Consider the following 25,757-nt stretch of genomic DNA (forward strand, 5'->3'; position numbering starts at 1 on the left):
TCAACAGCAGGAAAACAGATCGATAGTCAATCAAATTATTTGTATAAAGTTCAGTGGAAGGTTTTATGGTTTTGATAATAAATGTTAATGTTGAAATGAGGACCTCATCCATTCATCCTGAATTGAGTCAAATACATTTTCGGACTTTTAAGGACCTGCAGATACCCTGATGCAGACCTGCCAACCTCGGGAAAGTATTTTGAGGACCACAATAGTGAAACAGGGAGTCTCTGTGGCGTTGGAGTTACTGCAGCTAAATGACTCACATCGTATGCGATCTACTACTGCTAACTACATACACTATAACAAATTCATATCATTAGGATACATCCCTTAAAATGCATCACCTCCTAAAGTTACTGCACATGTTCACCAACTAGAGATGCACCGATTTCTTGGCCGATTGACGCTGTGTGTTTATTATTGTTCATTATTCACTGTGGAACAATAATAGAACATGGAACAGTCCCTGAGTTCCAACAAAACAGAATATGGGACGTTCACCAAGTTTCAGTAGAATTCAACCTGTAACTCACACTGACTTTCAGTAGAACACAACCTGTACCTAACATGGAAATGTCCAGTTCACACTTCAAATGAAAGTCTCTTTCACTTCAACTGCAAATATACATTGATATTATATGTATATGATACTTTGCAAGTAAATTGCTGTCATTGCAAAAAAAATTAAAATGAAATAAATGGCCGACTCTCACTTTCATTCACTGGAAGTCCTCCTTCGCTCAGCGTGCTTTAAACCAAGTGAATCAAATGGAACGACTCGTTTTACTGAGTGACTCTTCAAGAAGCAAGTCTCAAAAAAAAGAGTCAAACTTTTCATCATGATCTGAGCTCCGCTGTGACAGTGGTAGATACAACAGTCCGCACAATGTAGGAATATTGTCAGGCGATAGATAAATCATTTATGCAATCTTCATCGTTTACCTTGAAGTACTTTCCTTTCATGCAACATTTTCTTCCTTTTGCTCTTTTTGGAGCGCCAACCACGCTACGTTACGTTGGTATCGGGTTCGAGTATCGGAACAACACCCACAACACGGGTACATGAGCACAGTGTCGGGCGTGTAAATGTAACACAGAGCCAGAACCGGCGGGTGGATCGGTGCATCTTCCAACTCTCCCACTTCCCATTTGAGCTCACGAGGCAGCGCTGCACCTCGGTGGATGACAAAGTAAAGCTCAGTGTGTATCAGCGGATGTGGAGTGAGAGGAGAGGGAGGGCTTACAGAACCACAGGTCGTAGCGTCTGGTCCAATCCGAGGGATGTATTTTAAATACCCAATAAACATATTGTATTGATTGGTTGATTCGAGGTCATTAAATTACAATCATTTATGTATATTTTTTGCGTAGTTTCAGCTGTCATTTCGTACCTGTGTACGTGTATTTTGACTGAGAATTGCGTGGTTGGTAAAGAAAATGCCTGCAGGTTGGCAGGTCTGCTGATGTCCAGTGAAATGGGTCAATATTTGACTCTTTAAGAACTGAACAAAAATGTAGATGCAGATGTGTGATGATAACAACAACGTTTTCCCACCTTGAGCGTGCAGGTGAGCGTCTGGATGGCCTGGGCGTCGGAGAGCGCCGTGTCCTCCTCGTACAGCCGGGACTCGAACACCTTGACCAGGGCCTCCATGCTCTGACTCCGCTGCACCACCGCGCTCACCATCTTCAGCCTGAGGAACCAGGGTCATGGAGGGTCATCAGCGGGCTCCATAAAGTTTCAGGACGAGTCACATGATCAAACATTGTGCAGTGGGCGCAGTGGAGAAAAGAATGAAATATAATCATAAAATATAAAACAATCAAACGAAAATATAATATAAAAGTAAAAAATGTGAAATATATAATTTATAAATAATTATGTCATAATAAATACACATAAAAACATTCATAAATATTTATTGGATATTGGATACACACATTGTGGTGTGGGGGTGGTGTGATTTATGCAGCCACACCTGTCTTGGGTCTAGTTACTTAGGCCCGGGATCAGGGGTGGCTGTGCACCTGTTGCTCATCAGAACAATCGATGAGCACGGGTTAAATCACCCGTGCTTGTGAAATTATTTTATTTATACAGTGTGGAGCGAGGAGAAAGAAATAAACATCTGATAAACGGTATATTCTATATTCTATTGCATTCGATATTCCATATTCCTACAGCAGGTATACATGTACAGACGTGAGTTCAGAAATCTTTAAATCATTCATCTAAAGAGGTTCACTGATCATGTCATTTATCATCAGTCTCACTTGTCCAGGTAGATGGAGGACATGGAATGGACTTGCTCCATGTTGTGGACCAGGGCCTGGAGCTCAGAGGACAGAGTGGGGGAGGAGGCTTGAAGGAGGAACACCTCCACCTTCTCCTTCATCACCTGCAGGTCGGCCCGCAGGTGGACAAGCTCCGCCTCCTTTTCCTGCAGGTGCACATATAGAGATATAAGGATTTTTATACAATATATACACTCTATATAAACTGGGATAAATATTCAATATGATACCATAGATAATGTATTTGTATTTGTACAAACTGTACAGTATGACATCTATATGTGGCCCCTCAGGCCCCCCAGCCTTCAGTACCTCCTGCTGGGCGATGCGCTGCAGGCTCTTCTCCAGGTCGTCCCGGTCCAGCGGGGTCCGGATGCTCCGGATCAGACCCTCCTCGTGTGCCTCCAGGTGCATCCTGAGGGTCCGCACCTCCGAGATGAACTGGTTGGACTGGGACTCCTGGTGCTCCTCTGGGGACGACAACCACAGGAAGAACAGAGGAGAGGGGAGAGGGGGTGGAGAGGAGGGGGAGGATGAAGAGGGTGGAGTGAAGGGGGTGGATGGGGAGGAGAGAGAGAGAGAGAGGAGAGGGGGGGTGGAGAGGAAAGAGGATGGAGAGGAGGAAAGGTGAGAGGAGACAGAGGATGGAGAGGGGAGGGAGGGTGGAGAGGAGAGAGGATGGAGAGAGGGTGGAGAGGAGAGAGAGAGTGGATTGAGAGGAGAGCGAATGGAGGGAGGGTTGAGAGGAGAGAGGGTGGAGAGGACGGAGAGGATAGACAGCGAGGAGAGAGGGGTGGAGAGAACATGAAGGTGAACGAGAGGATGAAGAGGAGATCATCACATTTCTTCATCTTGGTCATTTTGAGCAGTTTATGGACATTAAGCATATTCCGTGTATTTTTATATATACTGTGTATTTTTCAAACATTTTTTGTTCTGCTGTTTTGAATTCAAACTTCTGACGCATCAATCTCTACCATGGGAAATTCCTCACGTATGAAAAGACATGAAAATGGACAAAATAGAATAAGGGCCCACATTAAAAATACATCAGAGAATGTTCACAGCCGAAACCGTGATCGTTAAGATTCGGTTGCACATTTCATATTTTCCAGTGCCCTCAGCGCCCGGACCCACCCCTCTCGGCAGAGCGCAGCAGCTCCCGGTAGGCCTCCCTGCAGGCCTCCACCTCCCGCTCCAGCCGGGTGCGGTCCGCCACGGAGAACGCCTCAGAGTCCAGGCTGTCCTGCAGAAAGTCCTTGAGGTGGGAGTCAAGGCTCTCCAGGACCTGCTGGTGCTCTCCCGGCAACATCGTCTTGATCTGGGACGAGGGGGAAGGACGTCACTGAGGCAGAGGGACAGGGCAGGACCTTCCCAGGATATTCCAGGACGTCTTAAGACCCAAGTGACTACAATGTCTATATGTCCAGGGTATCGGCAAGTATCAGAGAGTTCAATCATATACTTTACAAAGACCTTTTGAAACGAATTTTAACAAAATTCAAGTCCAAGTTTTTAGACAAATATCAGGTTCTGTCTCAGAAGAACTTGACTCATTTCCACAAAAACAAAACAAAATAAATAAATAAATAAATCGATTGATTTAGGAAACGATATTGAGGGACTTCCAACTCCCGACTCTAATATAATGCGTTTTATTCCCAATCGTAAAAGTGGAAATAAGGGGGCGGTACCGAGGCCACGTTCCAGCCGCGCACGGCTCTGATGTCGGCGCTGAGGCGACTCCAGGACGCCACGCTCTTCATGTTGACGTGCGAGCGGTGCCACAGCGCCAGCGCCTCCTGGTAGCTCTGCTCGATCCTGAGGAACAACGAAAACAACAACAACAGCAACAACACATGCGCTGCTTATTAACGGACATTTGGGATTTTTGTTGTTATCAACGCGGTGTGTGTAATAAAAAAAAAAAATAAAATCTACATTTTTCTGCAAATTCCTGCCGCGCTCAATACTCCCCTCTCTCTGCGCCAGGACGCCAAACGTTAAGTTAAAAAAACACAAATATTCTAAATGTATTTATTTACTTTTAAAGCATCAAATTATTGAGAGATATTGCACAAAATAATTGAATAAATAACAAATATAAATGTATTTATCATATATATATATATATATATATATATATATATATATATATATATATATATATATATATATATATATATACATACATATAGTTTTGTTTGTTTTTTTCATCAGATGTGTTTACATGACGTGTAAACATAAGAGCTTAAAATCCAAATTAGGGATGTTAATGATTAACCGACAATAAAAATTTGGACCGCTTAATACTATCAGATAAACATTTAAAATAATATTATTACAAAAAAAAATTAATAAAAAAAGCCGTTGCACGGTAAAAGAAAAATAGGGAGGGACAGTCCATTAAACACACGGGGGGATTTATTTTGGTGTGTGTCAGACTATCAATAATTATTTATGGAACTCGACTCAGCTGTTCAATGTGAATATTCAGTGTACACAACAGTGTAAACAACTAAACACACGCTGTTTTTGGTGGTTTTATTTGGAGGTTTCAAATACTGAACCGGTCTCTCCGTGATCGCGACGCCCAGAGAGCTGTGTCTGCGTATTAAAATATATTTATGATGCCCCTTAATTATAATTATAATTTTTTAAGCCCAATCATTTTTTTTTTTTATTAAATTTTTTCGAGGGACTGAGTTATATTTATTGTCATATATCGATATAGACAGTGCCCCACCTGGCGGCCATGTCCAAGGCCTCCCTGTTGGGCGGGGGCACGCTGAAGCAGACAGACGGCACCATGGCCTCGTTGCCCCCCAGGCTCACCACCTTCCACTTGGCGCGGTGTGCGTTGCTGCTCAGGACGCACTCATCCGCCTTACTGATGGTGATCTGGGAAATATAGTGAAATAAAGAGGAGCTTAGATCAGAATCACATCGGAATCTGTCAATTTCGGAGAAGGACCTTGTATATAATACATAGGACAAAATGTTAAATATCCCTTGATTGCGTATGTGAGACATGCTGCCTAGGGAGGGTCAAGCGGGCGATGGTGTCCTCCGGGTTATCAAGCGGGCGCCCTCTTTCTCCGGTGCTTGGCGGGCCTCATGCGCTGCCCCTCCAACGACACCATCGAGGTCCTCCGATCGTCAGCTCCGAGGCCGCGGTGAAGGGCGGCGGGGAGACGGTGCAGCCGCACATGACTCCAACTTCCAGGTGCTGCGTCGCGGGAAGCGGGCCTGGACGAGGCCGGTGAGGGCCGCTGGGACCCCGGAGAAGTCGAGAGCGGCCCGGAGGTAGGTGGCGAGGGGCCGAGCCGAAGGTGCCGGCGAGGTCCAGGAACACCGCGGCAAGGGCCCTTTCCCCCCTTTCTCGGAGACCTGGATCCGATGCCGGATGGCGCTGCCGTGTTCCAGACGATCGTTGAGGCCTGAGGTTTTGCCCTGAACATTTCGAGCTGCCGTGTTGGTGGCGTGTCGGGCGGCGCCGGTGGTCCGCGCACGACTTTTCCAGATGGTTTTTTTTCCCGGGTCTGCCTTCCACGACGAGAGACTTCCGACTTCCACTCACAAATTTGAAAGGGAGATTTGTCGAAGCTTGTTCTTGTCGGCGCCTTCTCAACCGGGTTCTCGGCTCGCCTCGGTGTCGCCGGCCTGCACCGGACGTCCGCTCGCAACAGGTTTATGCCTCCCACCTCCCCCCTCTGTGGCCTTCCTCCATCACGTCTTCAGCTGCCTCTTCTCTCTCTCGGACCAGACAATCTATTTCCTCCGGAATGTTCTTATTAAGGTTTCCGGAGATGTAGGTACTGTACGTGCTGGATCCTGCGGCCACGGGATGAAGCTACCCCGTGGAAGCACCGTGGGGTCCTTTCACTCCTTCCAGCTGTCTTTCCACGCCGTCACAAGGTCTTTCCCGAGTTTTACAGCTGCCCTTCCACAGCAGTCACTGATGATCACCAGATGATCACAGCTGTCATGCAGCACTAGATGTTAATTGTTAATTAAATGTTGATAATACAGTCAAATAAAAATCCAGATTAAAAAAAACAGCCAAATAAAAAACAAATAACAAAATATACAAAAAAGCCAAGTAAAAAAAAAAAAAAAAAGGCCAAATTTACAAAGATATTGTCGTAATTATAATAGGATAGCCCAAAAAATAATTTTAAGAAAATATACCAAATAAACATAGACATAGCCAAACGATAGCTAAATTTACAACAATAAAAATACGAAAAATAAATATTAAATAGCAATTTTTTTTTTTTTTTTTCAAAAACACATAAACGCGACTCTATGCCTAGGATAGGTTCAGCTGCTAAACGATGGTTGATTAGGGATACCTCTATCTGGCGATAGTCGCAGATGGCCCTGACGGGTATGGAGGCCCTCAGGGGCCGCTCCGGGTCCCGGGGTCCGAGCTGCACAATGGACTTGGCCCGACCCACCAGACCGGCCACGGTGCTACGGTACTGGAGGAGCTGCTCCTTCTCATCCTGAGGAGTGGGAGGTTTATTTTAATGGTTTCCTTCATTTGATAATTATTATTATTAATATTAGTATTATGGGGTGTCCTGGCTCACCATGGACTCCTGGATCAGATCCTCCATCTTGTGCAGGCTGCTGGTTCTATCACAGCTGTACTTCCTGTGGATGTTTTCCTGGAGGCTCTTCAGGTGCTCCAGAGACTCTTTGGCGTCGCTGAAAAACTGGAAGGCGGAGATAAAAGAAACGACGAGTTGTAGCGGTCAAGACAAAAATAAAATCTCCAAAACAATCAATACGGCCAATAAAAAGATGGCGTGGCGGCGCCTCACCTGGAAGTAGACGGTGTTGTCCTTGAGATGCTGCTCCACGCAGGAGCAGAGCTGCAGGATCCAGGTCCACTGGCTCTGCATGGCGGCTCGATACGCCTGCACAGGGGACGACAGGGGGACAGGTTTTACCGTGACGCGCTGGAACAAAATACTTTTGTTTTGAAAGGACAGTCATGAGATTCATCTCAGAAATGGCGGTTGGGTACGCCTGGACGGGGGACAACAGGGGTACGGGTTTTGGGGTGACACACTGGACAATGGCGTTTTATTCCGAAAGGATGGGACGCCTGCACGGGGGGGTGGGTTTTAACGTGGCACACTGGTCCACGGGGCGGTTTTTCAAAGGCAAAATTTTAAGAGTAATACTTTATTTTGAAAGGACAGAGATATGATTCATCTTAATAAATGGCAGCTCTGTGAGTCTGGAGGTAGACAACAGGAGGACGCTTTATAGTGTGGCACACTGGTTTCAAAGCACTGTCAATGAAGTACATTTATTTTGAAAGGCCATTAATATGACTCATCTAAGAAATGGCTGCTCGGTACGCCTGCGCAGGGGGACTGGTTTTACCGTGAAATACTGGACCAAAAAATATTTTTATTTTGAAATGACAGGTTTAGAATTCACCAAAGAAATGGTAGCTCGGGACGGCCAGCCATTAGGGGCGACAGGGACGGGTTTCAAAGCAATACAAAATACAAATTTCAAAGCATTAATAAATATACTTTTGTTTTGAACGGACAGTAATATCATTTAAGCATTTGTGATCCCATGATCCAACATGAACCAAGGTTGTGTATTTATTCGCTATGATCCAACAAGCATCCAAACCAATATCATCTACATAAGCTACATGACATAATGTAATGGCAATAAAATACTAAATATTTTGAAAGGACATAAATATAATTCTTTAATCTTTCATTGCCCCACGATCCAACATTACCGGTGTACGTTGGATTGTGACTGCAATGTGCGTAGTATTTATTCACTTATTTACATTTTGTCTATTTACATATTTGGTCTATTGTCATTTCAGAGTAAAAGCGTAGACGGCGGTCCCCACCTCGATGGTGAGCCTGGCCGGGTGGTTCTCCAGGAGCAGAGCCTCCCCTTCGTCCTGAACGCTCTTCATCACCTCCTCTTTCTCCTCCAGCTCCCTCATCAGCTCCTGCAGAGAGACACCACGCTCTGCTTATCTGGTCTGATATCTATTACCCAGAATCCTGGCTGCAGGCAGGTTCCCATCTGGCACGCGATCAATGGAGCCGAAAATTGAACCGTTGCAGAGAATCACTTTTTTTTTTTTTTTTAAGAAAATGTGTGGCTATTTTTGTATATTCAGCTTTATGTATTTATATTTCCTTTTTTTTTTTAGAACCACATTTTGTATATTCTGGATATTTTTGTATATTTGTCTATTTTTTTTACTATTTTTGTATACCGTATTCAGCTTTTTTCAGATTGTTCAGCTTTTTCTTTCTGCTTTCTCTGTAGTCTGTATTGTATTTAGTATTTTACTGTAAGTGTATTTAAAGTATATCTAATGTCTATTTCAAGTCTATTTCAAGTATATCTAAAATCCATTTAAAGTGTATTTAAAGTATATCTAACGTGTATCTGAAGTGTATTTCAAGCCGATTTAAAGTCCACGTAAATACATATTTAAGGTGCATTTAAATGAGGGGTGTGTGACCTGGTGGTACACCCTCTTGCTGTCGATGCTGCTGTTGCGCGGGCTCCAGTCGAAGGCCACCTCCTCTTCCTCCTTCTCGTTCAGCCAGATCAGCTCCTGCGTCGCCCGGGACACAAAGTCCTGGAGGCCGTCGAGGTGGCGCTGCCGCTTCCTGGTGGAGCTCTGACAGGGAGTCGAGGGAAATACAGTCAGAACAGTCTGACAATCACAGTCTGACAGTTAAGCAGAAAAAAAAAACAGCTTAATAGTCTGGAAAAAAAAATTATAAATACAAAAAATAGCCAAATAAAAAAACAAAAATAGCTAAATATACAAAGAATAGCCAAGTGAAAAAATAAAAGTCGTCAAATAAATAAATAGTCAAATATACAAAACTAAGCAAATAAAAAGCTAAACAAAAACATGCAAATGAAAAAGTCAAATATACAAAAAATAGCTATATAAAACCCCAAAATGCACAATACAAAAATATTTACAAAATCAATGCTGAAAATGAATAAATAAATGATAATAAATATGATATACCTTACAGGATGAATACATGTGTAAACAATGATATGGATTACAATGGATGAATAGGTATAGGTTATTACTGAATGTTACAGCGTCTACAATGTTATTACAGTGTACCTACAATATATTGCAGCGTCTGTGTTACAAAGAGATAACACACTGAGTGCGACATTATCATGTTAAAAGTAAAGAATGTTGAACTCACCAGTAGTTTCTCGTACTGACTCTCTAATTTGTTCACTTTTTCAGAATAGGTGACTTTCAGAGGTGGGCTCATCTGCATCTGAGGTAAAAAAACAAAACAATAACAAAAAATAACCTTTTTAGTTTCGTTTCTATTGAGGTTAAACACGATGTGGATTTTGACCATCACCCTCACACCTCCAGGTCGCTCACCTCGGTGAGTTTGGCGTCTTTTACACTGGCTTGAAATTCTTCGACGGCACTGTGGACGCTCTGGAAATTCTCCAGCTGAGTCTCCACGCTCGGGAGGTCGGTTCCCCACTCGGCCCGATCCAGCTGGGTCTTGGACACGGATCAAAAACACAGGGCGGGGTCAGTACGAGGCCCCAACTTTGATTTGAGAGGTGTACAATAAAACAGGGACGTCACCATATCCACTCTGATCGTGTATATTATTATTAAGGGGGACAGCGCTCTGTTTTTCCCGGGGGGGGGGTCCGGACACCCCCACCCTAATTTCTGCTCTGTGATCAGAATCTCATCGATCGATCAATATCAACACATCAACGACACTAAGAGGCTGATATTATTAAGGTGACACACTCTGGTTGCAGTACCACGTTATGCCACTAGGGAGCATAACCAGGAACACCAGGAACCAGAAGAAACAGTCAGCACCTTATATCCCTAAAATACAGTATTTACTTTTATTTTCTTATTTTATCCCTTATATTCAAAAATATAAGGGATAAAATGGCCGCTCATCATGTTAGCTGAATTGCACTATTCTCGAGTGGCCCAACATGTTCGTTTTTTAGAAACACTTACATTTTTAGGAACCCTTGTCTCTCCTTGTATTTATTATTTTATTTTCCTTTGGGACAATGCGTGCAGGTTGCAGTCACCCGACAAGTTTTCACCTCTACCGCCCCCTGGTGGAACTCAGGGGTGTGGAACGTCTAGTTTGTCCAACCAGAGCTTGAGCTGTCGCTCGCGTACTAACGTAGGGTTTCGGGTTTTTTTTTTTTGTTGGTTTCACCTGCATCTCCCCCACCCAGCCGAGAAGCTCCTGGACGAAGCGCATGTTGACCTCCTCCTCCGTGGCGCCGGGGGTCGCCAGGGAGGCCTTGGAGGGCGGCTTGCGGACGTGCACGTGCTTGGCCAGCGCGAGGGACGGCTGGTCGGCGGCGGCGTGGGCCGAGGGAGGCGGCGGCCCGGGGGCGAGGGTGGAGGCGAAGGCGGGCCCTCCCGGGGTGAGGCTGGGGGAGAAGCCGGCGTTGAGGCTCTCCGTGATGCCGGAGATCATCCTCTTGGTTTGCTCCGTGGTCAGGGTGCGACCGCGGCTGTAGACGGAGGAGCACTCCGCCCGCAGCGCCAGGAGGTCGTCACCCAGCCGCGACACTCTGAAAGGAGAGAGAGAGAAGAAGAAATCAGCCTGAGGTCTGAGGTCGGAAAGAAGGAGGAAAAGTGACGGATTTGAGAAAAAAAGCCAATTTCATTTAGACATGTTGCTCACAAAGCCAGTTAACTTTTCGCTTTATCTATCTTATGTATCCATCCATCCATCCATCCATCCATCCATTAATCTAGTCATCCATCCATCTATCTATCGATCCATCTATTAATCTATCCATCCATCCATCTACTGTATTCATCCATTCTCTCTATCTATATCTAACCAACCGGTAGTATCCTGGATACAGTGAAGTGTTTCACTGAAGATATTTTTCTTCCAGGTGCAAAAAGCACTCAAATAAATAAAAATATATACTGTATATTCTAAAAAAATACGACGTGAAATCAATTTAAAAAATGATTTTTATTTTTTCATGACATTTTTTTTGAGAATTTTTTTACATAAAAAAAAAAAAAAATAATTTTTTACCTTTGAACCAGCTGATCTGCGAAGGGGAAGTTCCCGTCCAGCAGCATCTGGATGTCCACCACCTGCTGCCTCAGAGTGTTCTCACACTCCAAGAGGTGCCCGGTGACCTCCGCCTCGTTCTGGAACTGGACGCCGGCCTCCAGACGCTTCGCATCCTTGAAATAAAGCGACGACAAGACATTTAGTAACAAACTAAACTTTTGACGAGGGACTGAATGTCACGCCGGGCTGCGGTGGGGCTCACAGACTGGAGGGCGGTTCTGGCCAACCCCAGCTTGTCTTCTCCGTTCACGCAGTCCCTCTGGACTCTGTTGGCGATCTGCTGCAACATCTCCAGTCTGAAAACATAAAGAACGCAAAGAAAACCTGAAAATGCTTAAAAAAAAAACAAAAAAACAAAACGCCTGATGGGTGCTGGGAAAAGCTGTCATTGAGAAAGGGCGGACTGCTGGTGAGGAAAGGTACTGCAGGACCTGTGAGGAAGCTCCCAGCAGAACCCCAGCTGGAGACACCGCACAAAATACGCCATGTTGCTGCTTCTACTTGGTCAAAGAATCGCTGCGCCGCTCAAACTGCTCATAGATCTGAGTGGCTGAACCCAGCGAGAACTCCAGAGAGCCTCCAGATTCCCTCCAGAGATCCAAAGAGCCTCCAGAGATCCACCAGAGAGCCTCCGGAGATCCTCCAGGGATCCTCCAGAGATAATCCAAAGAACCCCCAAATTGCCTCCAGAGAGCTTCCAGAGATCCCCCAGATTCTCTTTCAAAGAGCCTCCAGAGATCCTCCAGATTCCTTCCAGAGAGCCTCCAGAGAGGCTCCACGGATCCAGGCAGCCTCAATAGAGCTTCCAGATGGATAAGGATCTCCGAGCCCTTTAATACAGACCGCGCAGAAGAAGGAACGGTTCCACACACCTCTCCACCTCCGGCCTCAGGCTCTTCTCCCTCTCCAACATGGCCACGATCAGCTTCCCCCACTCCTTCTCCACGTCGTTGGGGTGGTGACCCGGAGGGAGCTGGATGCGACCAAACTCTATCCACACCTACACACACACACACACACACACACACACACACACACACACTTTATACGTCAAATACTTTTCTGATCGCACATCCCGTACCAGACTTAAATTTCCACAGAAATAAACATTTTCTGCAATAGTCTGGGGGTAAATGAAGCATCATCGTTTACACTTCCAAAGCATATTCACATGCACACATTATTATTTTTTTAGATTCTTGGTGTGTTTTCGGGCTCAAGGTGTCTGAAACACGGCACACACACGGTTGAGGTCTCGTGAGAACCGGAACGTTTCAGACGTCTCGCCGTTCAAGATTGATCAATATCGACATTTGGAGGAGAAATGAGTGAAAAAACGGTTGTAAATTTAAATTGAAATAACAAGTAGAAGAACGTAGACTTAATGGAAATTCGGAAAATTGTGCTGCGTTTCAAAAAGACCCAAAAGCTACGACTGGTTTCCGAAGGCTGTTTTCACACCGCAGGAAGCTCTGAGAACCTTTGGACGAACCGTCTCTTTCTTTCTCTTCCAATTGTTGAATTACCGTTCCACCGCACAGACGTGGTATCAGTCCGGACAACAGACGCTGAGACTCATACATCAGCCTCTGAGAGTAGAGTAGTATTACCACGAGCATCACAGTGAGTTAAAGCAACGACAAACCCTGGTTTACAGCCACACGCAGGCGGCTGCTTCTAGTAACCTTTGCTGCCTTTCACAGAACCTGGAAAACTGTTACACCTACCTAAAACGACTTAACTGGACCCCCTGTATTGCTGCCCGCAGCTATATTTGTTACTGTTTTTGGCAACACACATATCAGTTTATCTACAATCTACGTACCTCCAGCATCTTATACAGATGGCTGATTTTGTTCTTCTCGTTTTCCTTCAGAGGGATGTCGTGTTCTTTAAACTGCAAATACTGAGAGTATAGTGCCTGGGAAGAGGAGAAAAAGGTTCTCGTAGTTATTGACCACAGCATCGAAACACAGATTCATATGGATTGTAATGTCATATCTGCTTTTAAGTAAAACCTCTGTATTCTTTAAAAAAAAAAATCTCATCTTATTCCTAAATCATTGGTAGCCAAGCGGCGCAAAATTTAGAAAATAGCTTCAGCTGACTGATGTGCACTTTACTTACTGCAGCTCGGGTAATAAAGGTTTATGTTAAAAGATACCAGAGTTTTTCCCTTGACACATATTGAACCGTAAAGTGGATTTCCCATAAATACACTGAGCAAGCAGCAAAAAGTTATCAGTCAACACTACTTTACCTTCAGCTCAATACTACATATTATATTGCGTATTCTATATTGCACTTATCTCCATATAGACATTGCAGATCAGCTATTTGTTTGTTGTCAATTAAAACAGAACAGCACTTTTTCAACGGCTAATTTTACATTTCTATCGTATACATAGCATATACTGTACATATGATCAAATTATTATTATTTTTCCTCTTTTATGTTTGTGTATTTTTTTTCATTTATATATATATATTCCAAAACAGTTTTACTGAAGTGTTTTTTTTTTCATTATTTTTTCATTTTTTTGTATTTATTTTTTACAATAAGGTATTGACTCATCTAAATTGAATTGTTACCACTGTTGTCTGAAAATGCAAATAAAAAAATATAATAAAAATGTAAAACTTGAAAGAACCTTGAGCTCCACGGGGCTGTTGGGGAACGCTCGGTTGGCCATGACAGCCACGTTATGTTTGATCCACTGGCTGAGATATTTGATCATGTTCTGGTACTCCACCCACTTGATGTCCACGTCCTGTGCGCAGAGGGTGGAGGACGGAGGGTGGAGGACGGAGGGTGGCGGAGAGGGAAGGAGATAAACAGATAAATATGATCAGATTGGCTCAGGTGAGGGATCTCTGCTTTAGTCACAGCGAGGGACGAATGGCCAATCCAAACTAGAAGACTGCTGCTCAACGCTGCCCACTAGTGGCAGAGCCCGTCATCGCAGTGGTTAGCTGTAAGTGGGTTGTAGGCTCGAACTAGATCATCAAATTGTTTTCATTTCATTTATTAAGTTCTTGTCGGTGTGTCGGCCTTACGCTGGCGCTGATGCCGTCCACACCGTCGGGCACTTTGGGGAAGGCGTCGTACAGCATGGAGACGTACGTGATGACAGACTTCTCATCAGGGGACTGCACGTCCATATCTGGGAGGAGGGACCGAAGAAAAACAAAAGAACAACACTCCCTTCAGCTCAGGTGTGTTCCAGTATATTGTAACAAGGCTGGATGGGTGAAGGGGTGGATGGGTGGGTGGGTGGACAGGTGAATGGATGGATGGAGGGGTGGATGGAAGGGTGGGTGGATAGATGGATGAATGGATGGATGGACGGGTGGAGGCCCTCACCCTCGGGGTCCAGCAGCCTGGCGACCCCCAGTTGCTCTGCTACACTGAAAGCCTGTTCCAGGTTGGACCTGTTGGTCTGAGACGACACCAGAGTGATGTCCACCAGGTCAGGTCTGGGGTGGGGGGAAGGGGGATGACAAACTTTAAATATAAACCTAAACATTTACACAAATAAACCTGGAAGATAAACAATAAATAGGGAAAAAATGGCAATATACAATAAACCCAGCAATAACAAAATAAACCAGAAAAAAATACAATACAATAAGAAACTAAATCATGGAAAATTTACAATAAATAACGAATACGCTTATTAAAAATAGGGAAAACAATAAAAAAAAGAAACTAGAACAATTTGGCAATTTACAATAAACCCAGAAATTCACCATAAACAATCAAAATAAACCTAACAAAAAAATAATAAACGGGAAAAATAAACCAAAAAAGAAACAATTCATATAAAACCTAAAAATGAACGATATACAATGAACTTAAGTAAAATGTACCGAAAAATTAACAACACATTTAAACCTAAAAAGACAAAACAACAACAGAAGCAAACATAACAATCCTAAAAAAGACGAGCCAGCAGCCGGTACCTGTATCTGTGCAGGATGGCGTTGAAGAGGCGTCCGTCCCTCCAGGACGACATGAAGTTGTCGCAGCGGACCCCCGAGTAGCCCTCGCTGCTCTGCTGGGACCACAGCAGCAGCTTCTCCTTGGCCGTCATGTCCTCCGACTCGCCCACCACGTGGATCTCAGAGATCTGGAGGAATAAAATCAACATTGTAAAATAGATCATATTTCATTGAATCGGAGCACCGATTACCAACAAAAATACGGGGAGAGCCGCCGACCTGCTCGTCATTTTGAAAGCCAAACTCCACGCAGAAAGCAGGTACTGTATGTGACAATTAAAGCTTTTGAAGAAAGGACCTGGGAGAGCCTGGGATTCCAACCCGGAGCCTTCTTACCGCAAGGCAAGATTGCTTTACAACTGACACGCACGCCCACATGCGCCAATCAATATGGCACTTCAGATTTTGGTTAATACTTGCCCGGAGCAGTTGGTTCTACCCCCCCCCCCCCCCCCCCTTTGGGGTTTGAACGCTAATAAAATGAAATAAGAATTTTCACCTTGGACATTGCAATTGATCAGACTTCTCTCCGGAATATTCAAGGAGTTTGGTTAAACAGATACTTTTTTGTTGTTGTTATTTTAACCAAGACAATTATGGAAGGGGAAAAAAAAGTTGTTGCAAAAGGTAACACAACCATTTGGAGGAGCGGGCCTTGTACCCCCACATGCTGAGATATTGACTCTTCAGCCTCCACCAGCACAACACATATGATACGGCGAGCTGAGAAAACACTTCAAGTATCCGTCCAACAGGGTTCCTAATAATTAATAACAATTCATTATGACCACTCAAGTACCTTGTAAGGTTATCTATAATTCTAAGCGAGTTCATGCAAATGAGTGCTCATAAGCAGCCTGTAACGACTGCAGTTTATATTGTGTGGTTGTGCCATATCACTGTTAGCTGCCAGCAAATCAAATTAAACACCGGAGCAGGGATCTGCCGTGGGAGTGCGTTGGACGCCTCTTCTAGTCCACCTCAATCATTCACCCCCACCTCCACCCCCACACACACCAATGGCGGAGGCCAATCTTCTGATTACTATGAATACAGGTTTTGATTGAACCTTATATTTTAATCTCATCGAGTTTCAGAATCAGGGAGACCTGGGCCCGGGAGCTCCAACAACGTTACTGAATTCTCAACATAAAAACACATAAGACGTGAACGGCCGCAAGCTGCCAATATTTACACCTTGAGACGAGCGGAACTCTAGGAAGTAAAACCACGACCATCAGTTTTAACTATCGCTTTGAGACAATCTCCTGCCGTTTCAGGGCGTTCTGTTCCTCGTTCCAAGCTGAAGGTTCCAAAGCACTTAAAAAACGATTCCTCCCGACAACCCTGTTCGTACCTTGGGAACTCCATCAAAATGCAGATATTCCCAGCTATTAGATGGCCGCTCTACACCTCTGTAGCTCCTGAGCCACTGAACCCAAATGCCGGTGTTCCTCATCAACAACAGCGATGAAACCCCGTTCTACCACGACAAAGACACACATGTACAACCAGGCCGTGACTCTAAATCTCATGTAGCTCCATGGCTTACCTGGTGCTCAAAGGACCCACATTGTTCAGAAGCCTGAGGGTTTTCTACAGAACCACAGCAGGTGTGGGAACTTCTTCTCCTTCTCCTCCTCCTCCTCCCCATCAGTTTGGAAAAGGCTCCTTCACTCCCGTCATTCAAACCCTGTAGCAAATACTCCACGGTTCCAAAGTTCGCCGCCCTCCTCAGCCTGCGCTCGAGCAGCTTCTTCCCCACGAGGGCGTCCTTCCCTGGGAAGCCCCTGGAGGGGGACGTCTTCACGCCGTGGAGCTTCCTGTCCGCGGCAGATCTGCTGCTATCGACGCCTTCCCGCTCCGTGGACAAACCTCCATACCGCCAAGGGGGCCTCTGTCCAGGAGGTTGTGCCTGGGGCTCTTTGGGAGAAAGCACTGGCACCTCTCCAACGTAGACCCCTCTGCTGAGGCTTCCCGGCCTGGTTCTATCTCCATCCCATGCTGAGGCTCCGTCCGGACCTGCACGGCGCTCCGCGGCGTCCCCGTCTATGAGCTTTGGTTCGGCAGCTGTGTCGCCGCGTTGGCCACCTTCCCCTGCGTGAGGACCTTCCAGGGGTTTACGGTCTTCCGGCTTCCTCTTTTTCCTCTTGAAGTATCGGCGACCTCGGGGAGCCTCCCCCTCTGGGCTGATTGGAGCCTTCCTCGGGTCCACGTAATGTTCGTCTTTGGGACCTCGCACGCAGCCGCAGACGTTGCCCATGGCGGTCGGCCATACGTTCTCCTCGGAAAGACGCCGGTGTCAGGCTTTTATTATTGTCTAGTCAGTCCAGACACCCGCGCTGAAGCTCTCATTTGCCTTCGTGGGAAAGTCCATTTCTGAGTACCGGTGTTGGCTGTGCGGCCATTACATTACTACAGCTCCACGTGCAGATCAGGACCAGGACCAAACCAGGGCCGGCAGAGTTTTAGTGCGGCTATTTCCCCCCCCCCGTCAATGACTTTGGAGAGGTCCTCGGCACTCGCTCTCCCTCTCTCTCTCTATCTCCCTCCCTCCCTCCCTCCCTCCCTCCCTCCTCCCGTGACTCGGTCACACAGGAATCCTTTCTGACCTTTGAAACATTTCTCCGGCTTGGCTAATCCAGCACAAACACCATAAATTCACACAGAGGCCCGACCCTCCCGCTTCTGCCGCTCAGCTGGGCGGGCGGTCTCGCCGCTGCTTTGGCCCACGCAGGCATTTTTTCTGATTCAGCGTAAACACCGACACGTCGCCGCTTCTATGCCCCGTGACGAGGGCATATCTGAGAGGACAGGTGGTAAAAGGGCTGACGGGAGGAGGGCAGGGCGGTAGAAGGCTCGATGGGAGGTTCGGGGCGGAACAGAGTTAGCGGGAGAGCAGGGGCGCGGAACCGACAGGGTCTGCCAGCTGAAAAACCGAGGTCAGCATGTCTGGCTGCTGTCATGGAGCTGCCGTCAGGATCCAGGGCGACGGTGAAAGGCTTTCAGCGGGACCAGCCCGGCGCTTTCACTCTGGATATCAAAGCAGCTCCCATACAATACGAGAGCAAAGCCAGAGGTGGCGCTTAAGCTCAATGGTTTGAATCAACACTCCTATCTGAGCTGATCTGCGCCATGGAAGGTCAACAAGGGACCAGGAAGTAGCCCAATACACATGAACATTAATGTCATAAGCTTACGTTGTTTGAGATGGACAGATAGATAGAATAGATGGATAGAATATATAGATAGATAGATATAGATAGAATAGATAGAATAGATAGATAGATAGAATAGATAGATAGATAGATAGAATAGATAGATAGATAGATAGATAGAATAGATAGATAGATAGATAGATAACAAGGGACAGGTGAAGGAGTGTTTCCTCAGATGTTGCTTATAAATCATATCATGTCATTTTTATGATTGTTGGAGCATGTGATGCAAGATAATTTTTGTGTGAACGGACAATAAAGTTTTGTCTTATCTTATTGACCTAATAATAAAACCAAATAATATACCAATAAACAAGAAATAGAAAACAAAAAAAATGAAGTAGGTCTCAAAAAAGAAGACTGGACATGAAAGACAATATACAATAAACCTAAAAATGAACTACTTTCCAGCTCAACAGCCCTGCGTCTATACCCTCAGTGCAGGAGATTTTAGAATGGACCTGAATATAATTTCTGGGCTCAACTCAACTAGAGACAGCCATGTCACTACGTTCCTCCGGCACTTTGACACACTGACAAGCTCCCTGACAGTCGACGTGTCCTGAACGGCAGCCACAGTTCAAACACTGAGCTCCAATCTGCACTTTCCCAGATATAAACGGGTAAAAGGTCTTAGAGTGGACATATTATGATCCTTTTTAGACACGTTGTTATAGGTCGCTGAGGTCTCCAAAAACATGTTTTACAATTGTTTGGCCGAAAATGCCACTGAGATGATATATTAGAGCCATTCTAACAAACTGTACCTCTAAATCCATTGTGTTTGTAACGCTCTGTTTCGGGGGGTGGAGCCACCCTCCGGAGGCCACGAGCTACGTGAGCCAATGGGGTTTGATCACAGCTTCGTTCCATTTACTCCATAACTTCCGAGCGTTCAGAGCGGTCGGAAGCCTGGGCATTTTGTTCACAGCGATGACTTTGTCATGAGTTTACCTCATTATTCGACACTTTGGCCACGTCTAATATGAACATCCCACATTGTAACATTATATATATATATGACAGAAAACAAGGAAAAGCATAAAGTCCCCTTTAAGCCTGCTTCACACCCAATCCGGAAAACGACAAGAACAAACCGGAAGCTCATTCATTACTCTGTGATAAGCCCCGCCTCCTCTGCAGTGCGGAATTTCAGTTTCATTCCGGCACTACGACCAGAAGTTGTGTCAGTCAAGATTTTTATTGGCACTGGGCTTTAAACTAAGTAAACAAGTCACGTCTTGTATGTCAAATAATTATGTTATTAACGTCAACCTTGCTTGTGTCCTTTTTCACTGTCAATAAATCTCTTTTTATCAGTAAATTGTGTAAAGTGTTTTTCGCACTTTGCAAACACTATAAAAGTTATTTGTTTAACTATCATTCATTGAACATGGTAAACATCCAGCTGAGCCAACTACTCTGTTCTGAAAAAAAAAAACCATCATGGGGTCAAGTTTGCACCATATGTATTGAATTCAAAATAAAAAAAATCGTAGACATAAAAGCATATTTGAAAATGTCAATAGAATATTTTCAATGAAAAGTCAAATAATCTATTTCGCATTCAAAATAAAAAAAGACCAAAAGCAAAATATATTGATCTGTAAAATAAAAAATAAAAAAAGATTTCAAAAGCAGAAGTAAAAAGCTTGCAAGAAAATAAGCCTACAGTGAGACTAGAGCTCGATTCAAATGGATTGATAAAAGATGCTTTGAAAACGAATGCAAACTTTTTACTTTTCCCCCAGTCCTTCCTTTCCTTCCTTGAGTTACGTTACTCTGATCCTTGCTTTAGATGTCGGTTTCTTTCAATCCAGCTTATTGGGACTTGGAGTGTGCTTCGCTCTCTGTTGCGGTGTGTTTGGTGACTGCAGAGGTTCATTCACTCCGGCCTGGTCACAGTGTAATTCTATGATCGGGTGGTGTTTGCGGCTGTGGGTGGTGTTTGCGGCTGTGGGTGGGTTTCATCCGTCGCAACTCACGGCGCTTATCATTCTGAAGTAAGGCTGCTTGATTATGGCTGAAATGAGAATCATTTGACTCAATATTGTGATCACGATCATTTATCATGATTATCAAACCATTTTGAGGAACAGTATTTTTTTTCATGGCACTTTGTAAAACAACAGAAAACTGCCTTCAAAATAATAATGTATTTTATAAAACCTATAAATAAATAAACTAAGCTAAGTGGTTTCACTGACTTAAATTGTAGAGGATATATAATTAAATAAATTGTGTGTAGTGGGCTACACCAAAAACACTAAAAGAATGAAAACATTTCAAAACACATACATTATAAATACATGTTCCTTGTATTGTGTAATTGCTGATGGTTCTTGTTAGCGGAAATTATAATTCAGGAAGTTTGTATATGTTGATATCTCCAGAATGTCTATAAATTCTGAAAGTGATGTTGGGACATTGGGTTTTCTATTTTATAGAACCTACTCTGGTGCGTGCCAGCTGTCCTCAGAAGTGTATATATGACGTTTAACAGCTGCGCTTTGTTTAATCCAATTGTCTTCTGGTAATACTTTAACTTAATTTTTTCCAAACATAACAAAGGTTAATAGTAATAAAATAATACCTGTCACATTATAACGGGCACACGCCTGATCCAATGAGCGCTGCGCCTGGGCGCCCACGGGGGGCCCCGGGCTCGGACACTTCGGACCCACGGGGTAAGCGGGCACGCGTGCAAAATCCGGCGCTGCCGCAATGTGCAGCGGCTTAGCGGGTGTGCACTACGAGTCTGTGGATCCGGGAAACGGTCACCTGGGGCTCCGTCATCCGGTTTGCCCGCTCCCCACCCACTTTCAGGGGAAAGATGGAATCGGTGCTCCTGGACGGTCAAGCAGAGGCTCTTGCAGGACTATAGGGGGGACGAGCCACCGTTGGCTGCGGGTGCGTTGGCCCCTGGCCGGAAGTGCCGCTCCACGCTTATCCGCCTGTGGCACTCGTTCAGCCGGCACCGGACAGGGTGCCGGAGGACAAGCTGGTACTGCGGCTGGTGGCCCCTGTGCAATATGGGTGTGTGTCCGTCGTTGGAGATCCCCCTCCGGTGAGACCTACTGACCGGACGCCCGGCAAGGATCTGGCACTCACACCCTGACCGACAGCCTCTTGGGGCCTGGTGCCTGAGATGGAGACGCTCTTGGATGCGGGCCTCTCGGACGCGGCGGTTGCCACTATACAGAGTGCCAGGGCACTAGACTTCAAGCTCAAGGTGGCCGCGCCTTTTCTGTCAGGGCCCCTCGACTTTGGAACGACCTCCCTGAGGAGACTCGGCTGGCAGAGTCAGGGACTTCTTTTAAGCCACTTCTCAAAACCCATTTTTAGAGATCTGCTTTTATGTGATGTCTCTCCCTTTCTTTATCTATTTTATTTTTTACTTATTTAGTTATTTACATTTTTTCTTATTATTTGTATTTCTTATCATATTGTATCTACTTTTTTTTTTTCGGGGGGGGGCTTGTCTTTTTATCCGCTTTTACAATTTAATGAATGAGTTTATTTACTGTTTATTATTGTTCCTTTGCCTTCTAATTTCAAGATTTGAACACTGTGCTTTTATTTCTCTGTCAAAGCACTTTGTAAACACTGTCTTTAAATGTGCTATATAAATAAAGCTATTATTATTATTATTATTATTATTATTATTATTATTATTATTTTTGTCAGTCCACCCATCCTGCATACAGTTGGTGGGTGGAGGTGATAGAGTGGTCATGCATCCTTACGCTTCCTTCACCCCCAAGGTAATTACCACTCACGACTTCAAGCGCAGGACCAGTTATTTTTGTAGCACAGGGCCGGCCCATGTCCAAGGAGCGGTTGGCTCATTGGTGGTGGAAGCCATAGTCTTGGTCTATAGGAGCCTGTCATTAGAGGCCCCTCAGGGCCTGCACGCACACTCCACCAGGGGAGTTTCCTCCTCTTGGAACCTCTTCAGGGTGGTGTCGGTGGAGGAAATATGTCAGGCAGCTCCCCTCGTACATTTGTGCGTTTTCACATGTTGGACGTTACAAGGTCTGCTCTGCCCCATGCTGTGTTTACCGCACAGACCTGCGTATGCAGGTGTTTGAGAAAGTATCCCATAAGCATTTTCTCCCCAAACATGTCCATGAATTCAGAGCGTTTGGATTGGATTACATGATCTGACGATCAGTCCCATGAGTAATATATCTGCTCCCTCCTCAGGGAACCGTGGTTGCCTACGCAACAAAGACGTCCGTGCGGTCGCTCGTCTTCACGTCAGTATTTCTACTAAAACGAGTTACAACTTTCAGAGTTTCCACTGAACGCAGCATTGGCTGACACAATGTCGACTCTCTGTGACTAATTATAGTTTTTTCAGAGTCCGGGTGACAGGCAGAATTACTACAAACACGAGTTACAATTTTCCCAGTCCCATGGAATGTATCATCGGCTCCTACAGTCTGTATGATATGACTAGGGTTGGGTATCGGTTGGGTTTTTTCCGATACCGGTGCCAAACCGATACTTTTAAAACGGTACCTGCGCCTAAACGGAGCCTGAATCGGTACTTAAAATAAAAAATAAAAAGCACAAAACAACAGTCAACGACATTAAAGATGCTGATGACGATATGGCTTGCAATAAATAAACAAATATTGAAATGTGCATATTAGCTACACAGTTCCCATGTCTTTCTGCTTCAATAGGTACACTGCTAACATAGACCCCGAGCATTGAATAGCCTACGCCCACTGAATTAATAAATGAAATAAACTTTCCAACATGCTTTTATTGAACATATTGCACATTAATACCCAACCAATTAAAGTGAACATTAATTTAAAGAAGACATTATAATTATAATAAATTAAAGTTTAACTTCTCAGCTCCCCTTAAAATATTTCCTTCCCGGTCACCTATCAGTCATGAAGTGTGCAAACCACAAGACAGAAAGTAGTGTAGTGTGCCCACGGCGTACGAGGCAGATCTAAACAATCCAATCTCAACATTTTGAGTAAAACCTCTTTTTGGAAGATCTACAGCAGCAACTTTCAGGCCAAACCTGAATTACCCCGCTGCCTCCGTGACACAGAAAGGATCTCAATAAAAAAGCAAACAGTGACAGCAATGTATTGTTCTAAAAAATTAAAAAATAAAAGAGTGTCAAGCGTTCTGTGTAAAACTGTATCAAATAAACATATGCTATCCACCAGTTGACTCAGGGAAACCATGCAATGCACATACAGAAAATAACCCAAAACTCATACCTGAAAGTGCAGAATGATGGTCCAGATCAGGCCCAGGGTCAGTTTGGGGTTCCCGTCCGTAATGTCGTCATTCCTAATATTTACAAGTTTGACCTGAAAACACCAGAAACATCAGTGAATCACTAATTATTCTGAAATCTGAAGCAAAAACATATCGTGCATAATGTTGTATTCCTGTGCAAAGGGCCATGAAAACACTAAACTGTCCTGGTGTAATACTACCTACGTACCTGCCAGCAGGGGGCAGAACAGTAATTGTAATGGGGTAATCCCCCAATTCCAGGCTTTTAAGATAATTAAACAAATGGAAACTCAGTGAAAAAGCCAACGCTGTTGTTTTATAACAAAACCAAATTGCTACATCCAGTCATACCAACAGCCACACTAGCAACCAGATATTGCCTTTTACTTATATTTATCCTGTGTACAGAACCGCATTTTGTATTTTCTGTATATTTTAGATACTTTACAAATTTGGCTATTTATTTTTTATATTTTTGTAAATTTGTTTTATTTATATTGTTCCCCAGACTGTTTAGCTTCATGTTTTATATTTATTTTCTTTGTACAAATGGTCTCAGCAGCAATGCCACCAATTCTTCATTCAAAATTACACCCCAAATTCCTCGTACATGACAATGTACTTGGCCAAATATTGATTGTGATAATTCCCTGAGAGAAAGTGTGTCGTGAAAACAGAAAGCTGGAACTCTAACGGCTTCATTTTAAAAGGGGAACCATCATGCAAAACTCACTTTTTCAGAATCACTACTAACGCAAGTTACAAATACAATTTTCCCATGGAACGCATCGTCAGCATTACCACTAGGGTTGAGTATCATTTGGGTTTTTTCCAATACCGGTGCTTAACCGATACTGAAAATAATTGCAATTACATATACATATACATACACACACAGACACACACACAAAGATACATATACACACACACACACATAGATACATATACACACACACATATATATATATACACTGCACACACACACATATATATACTGCACGCACACACACACACACACACACACACACACACACACACACACACACACACACACACACACACACACACACACACACACACACACACACACACACACACACACACACACACACAGTAAATAAATGGAAGCTGATCCAGGGAGTGAGGGGGTGTCCTCACCTGCCGCCTCTTCAGGTAGTCCAGCGCGATCTGGACATTTTGGAGCCTGTGGAAGCGCATGCGTCCTTTCTCCCGAGGCTGCAGGGACACAGACAGACCACCAGGGGTATACGTTAACAACCTGCTCCCATCACCAGGGAAACCGCAGTAAAAACACAATTGCACAGCAGGACATGCGGTGCCGATCCTCACCCTCCGAGGGACAGACATAGAAGAGAGGAGGAGAAGAAGTCCAGACAGGAGCAGCCAAAGTTAAAATCAGTGCAAAAAATAACACTAGATTTCATTTGCATCGTGCGGCATTTTTCATCGTTTATAATGTATAACATATAATTGTATAATATCTACAGATTAAGAGTAAACGAGAGAAAATCATTCCATAAGCTGATTAAAACTGAGTAATTAAAGAGTAAGAGAGTAATTAGAGTATTAAAAAATATAATTGAAACACGCACACACACACCTTGTGCATGCAATATGGTAATAACACTGTGATAACATTGGAATAATTTAGTATTTGATAACCTTGTAATAACTTATACCTACTCCATTTTATCCATGCCCGTATTATTGCATATAATAGAATATATATACATATATATATATATTCTGGAAATGTTTTTAATCCATTTATTTACTTAATTTCTTTCTTTAATGC

The 25,757-nt window shown here is 44.3% G+C and overlaps 1 protein-coding gene across 1 annotated transcript in view; it reads right to left on the reverse strand.

Moving 5' to 3' along the window:
* Positions 1–25,757, reverse strand: part of dst (dystonin) — a gene marked incomplete at its 5' end in the record, with an annotated part of 180,712 nt that overhangs the window by 91,257 nt on the left and 63,698 nt on the right. Inside the window, 24 exons of the mRNA XM_080016404.1 lie at positions 1,559–1,697; positions 2,278–2,444; positions 2,611–2,768; positions 3,436–3,619; positions 3,993–4,119; positions 5,045–5,199; positions 6,654–6,806; positions 6,894–7,019; positions 7,128–7,223; positions 8,195–8,299; positions 8,825–8,986; positions 9,543–9,620; positions 9,734–9,862; positions 10,560–10,923; positions 11,406–11,560; positions 11,650–11,743; positions 12,320–12,447; positions 13,273–13,368; positions 14,099–14,218; positions 14,505–14,611; positions 14,812–14,924; positions 15,411–15,577; positions 23,920–24,012; positions 25,100–25,177. Of these exons, the coding sequence (XP_079872530.1) occupies positions 1,559–1,697; positions 2,278–2,444; positions 2,611–2,768; positions 3,436–3,619; positions 3,993–4,119; positions 5,045–5,199; positions 6,654–6,806; positions 6,894–7,019; positions 7,128–7,223; positions 8,195–8,299; positions 8,825–8,986; positions 9,543–9,620; positions 9,734–9,862; positions 10,560–10,923; positions 11,406–11,560; positions 11,650–11,743; positions 12,320–12,447; positions 13,273–13,368; positions 14,099–14,218; positions 14,505–14,611; positions 14,812–14,924; positions 15,411–15,577; positions 23,920–24,012; positions 25,100–25,177 (3,294 nt within the window). The remainder of the gene's footprint in view (positions 1–1,558; positions 1,698–2,277; positions 2,445–2,610; positions 2,769–3,435; positions 3,620–3,992; positions 4,120–5,044; positions 5,200–6,653; positions 6,807–6,893; positions 7,020–7,127; positions 7,224–8,194; positions 8,300–8,824; positions 8,987–9,542; positions 9,621–9,733; positions 9,863–10,559; positions 10,924–11,405; positions 11,561–11,649; positions 11,744–12,319; positions 12,448–13,272; positions 13,369–14,098; positions 14,219–14,504; positions 14,612–14,811; positions 14,925–15,410; positions 15,578–23,919; positions 24,013–25,099; positions 25,178–25,757) is intronic.

The sequence above is a fragment of the Zeus faber genome (assembly GCF_960531495.2).
Source record: "Zeus faber genome assembly, chromosome: 16".
Lineage (NCBI taxonomy): Eukaryota > Metazoa > Chordata > Actinopteri > Zeiformes > Zeidae > Zeus > Zeus faber.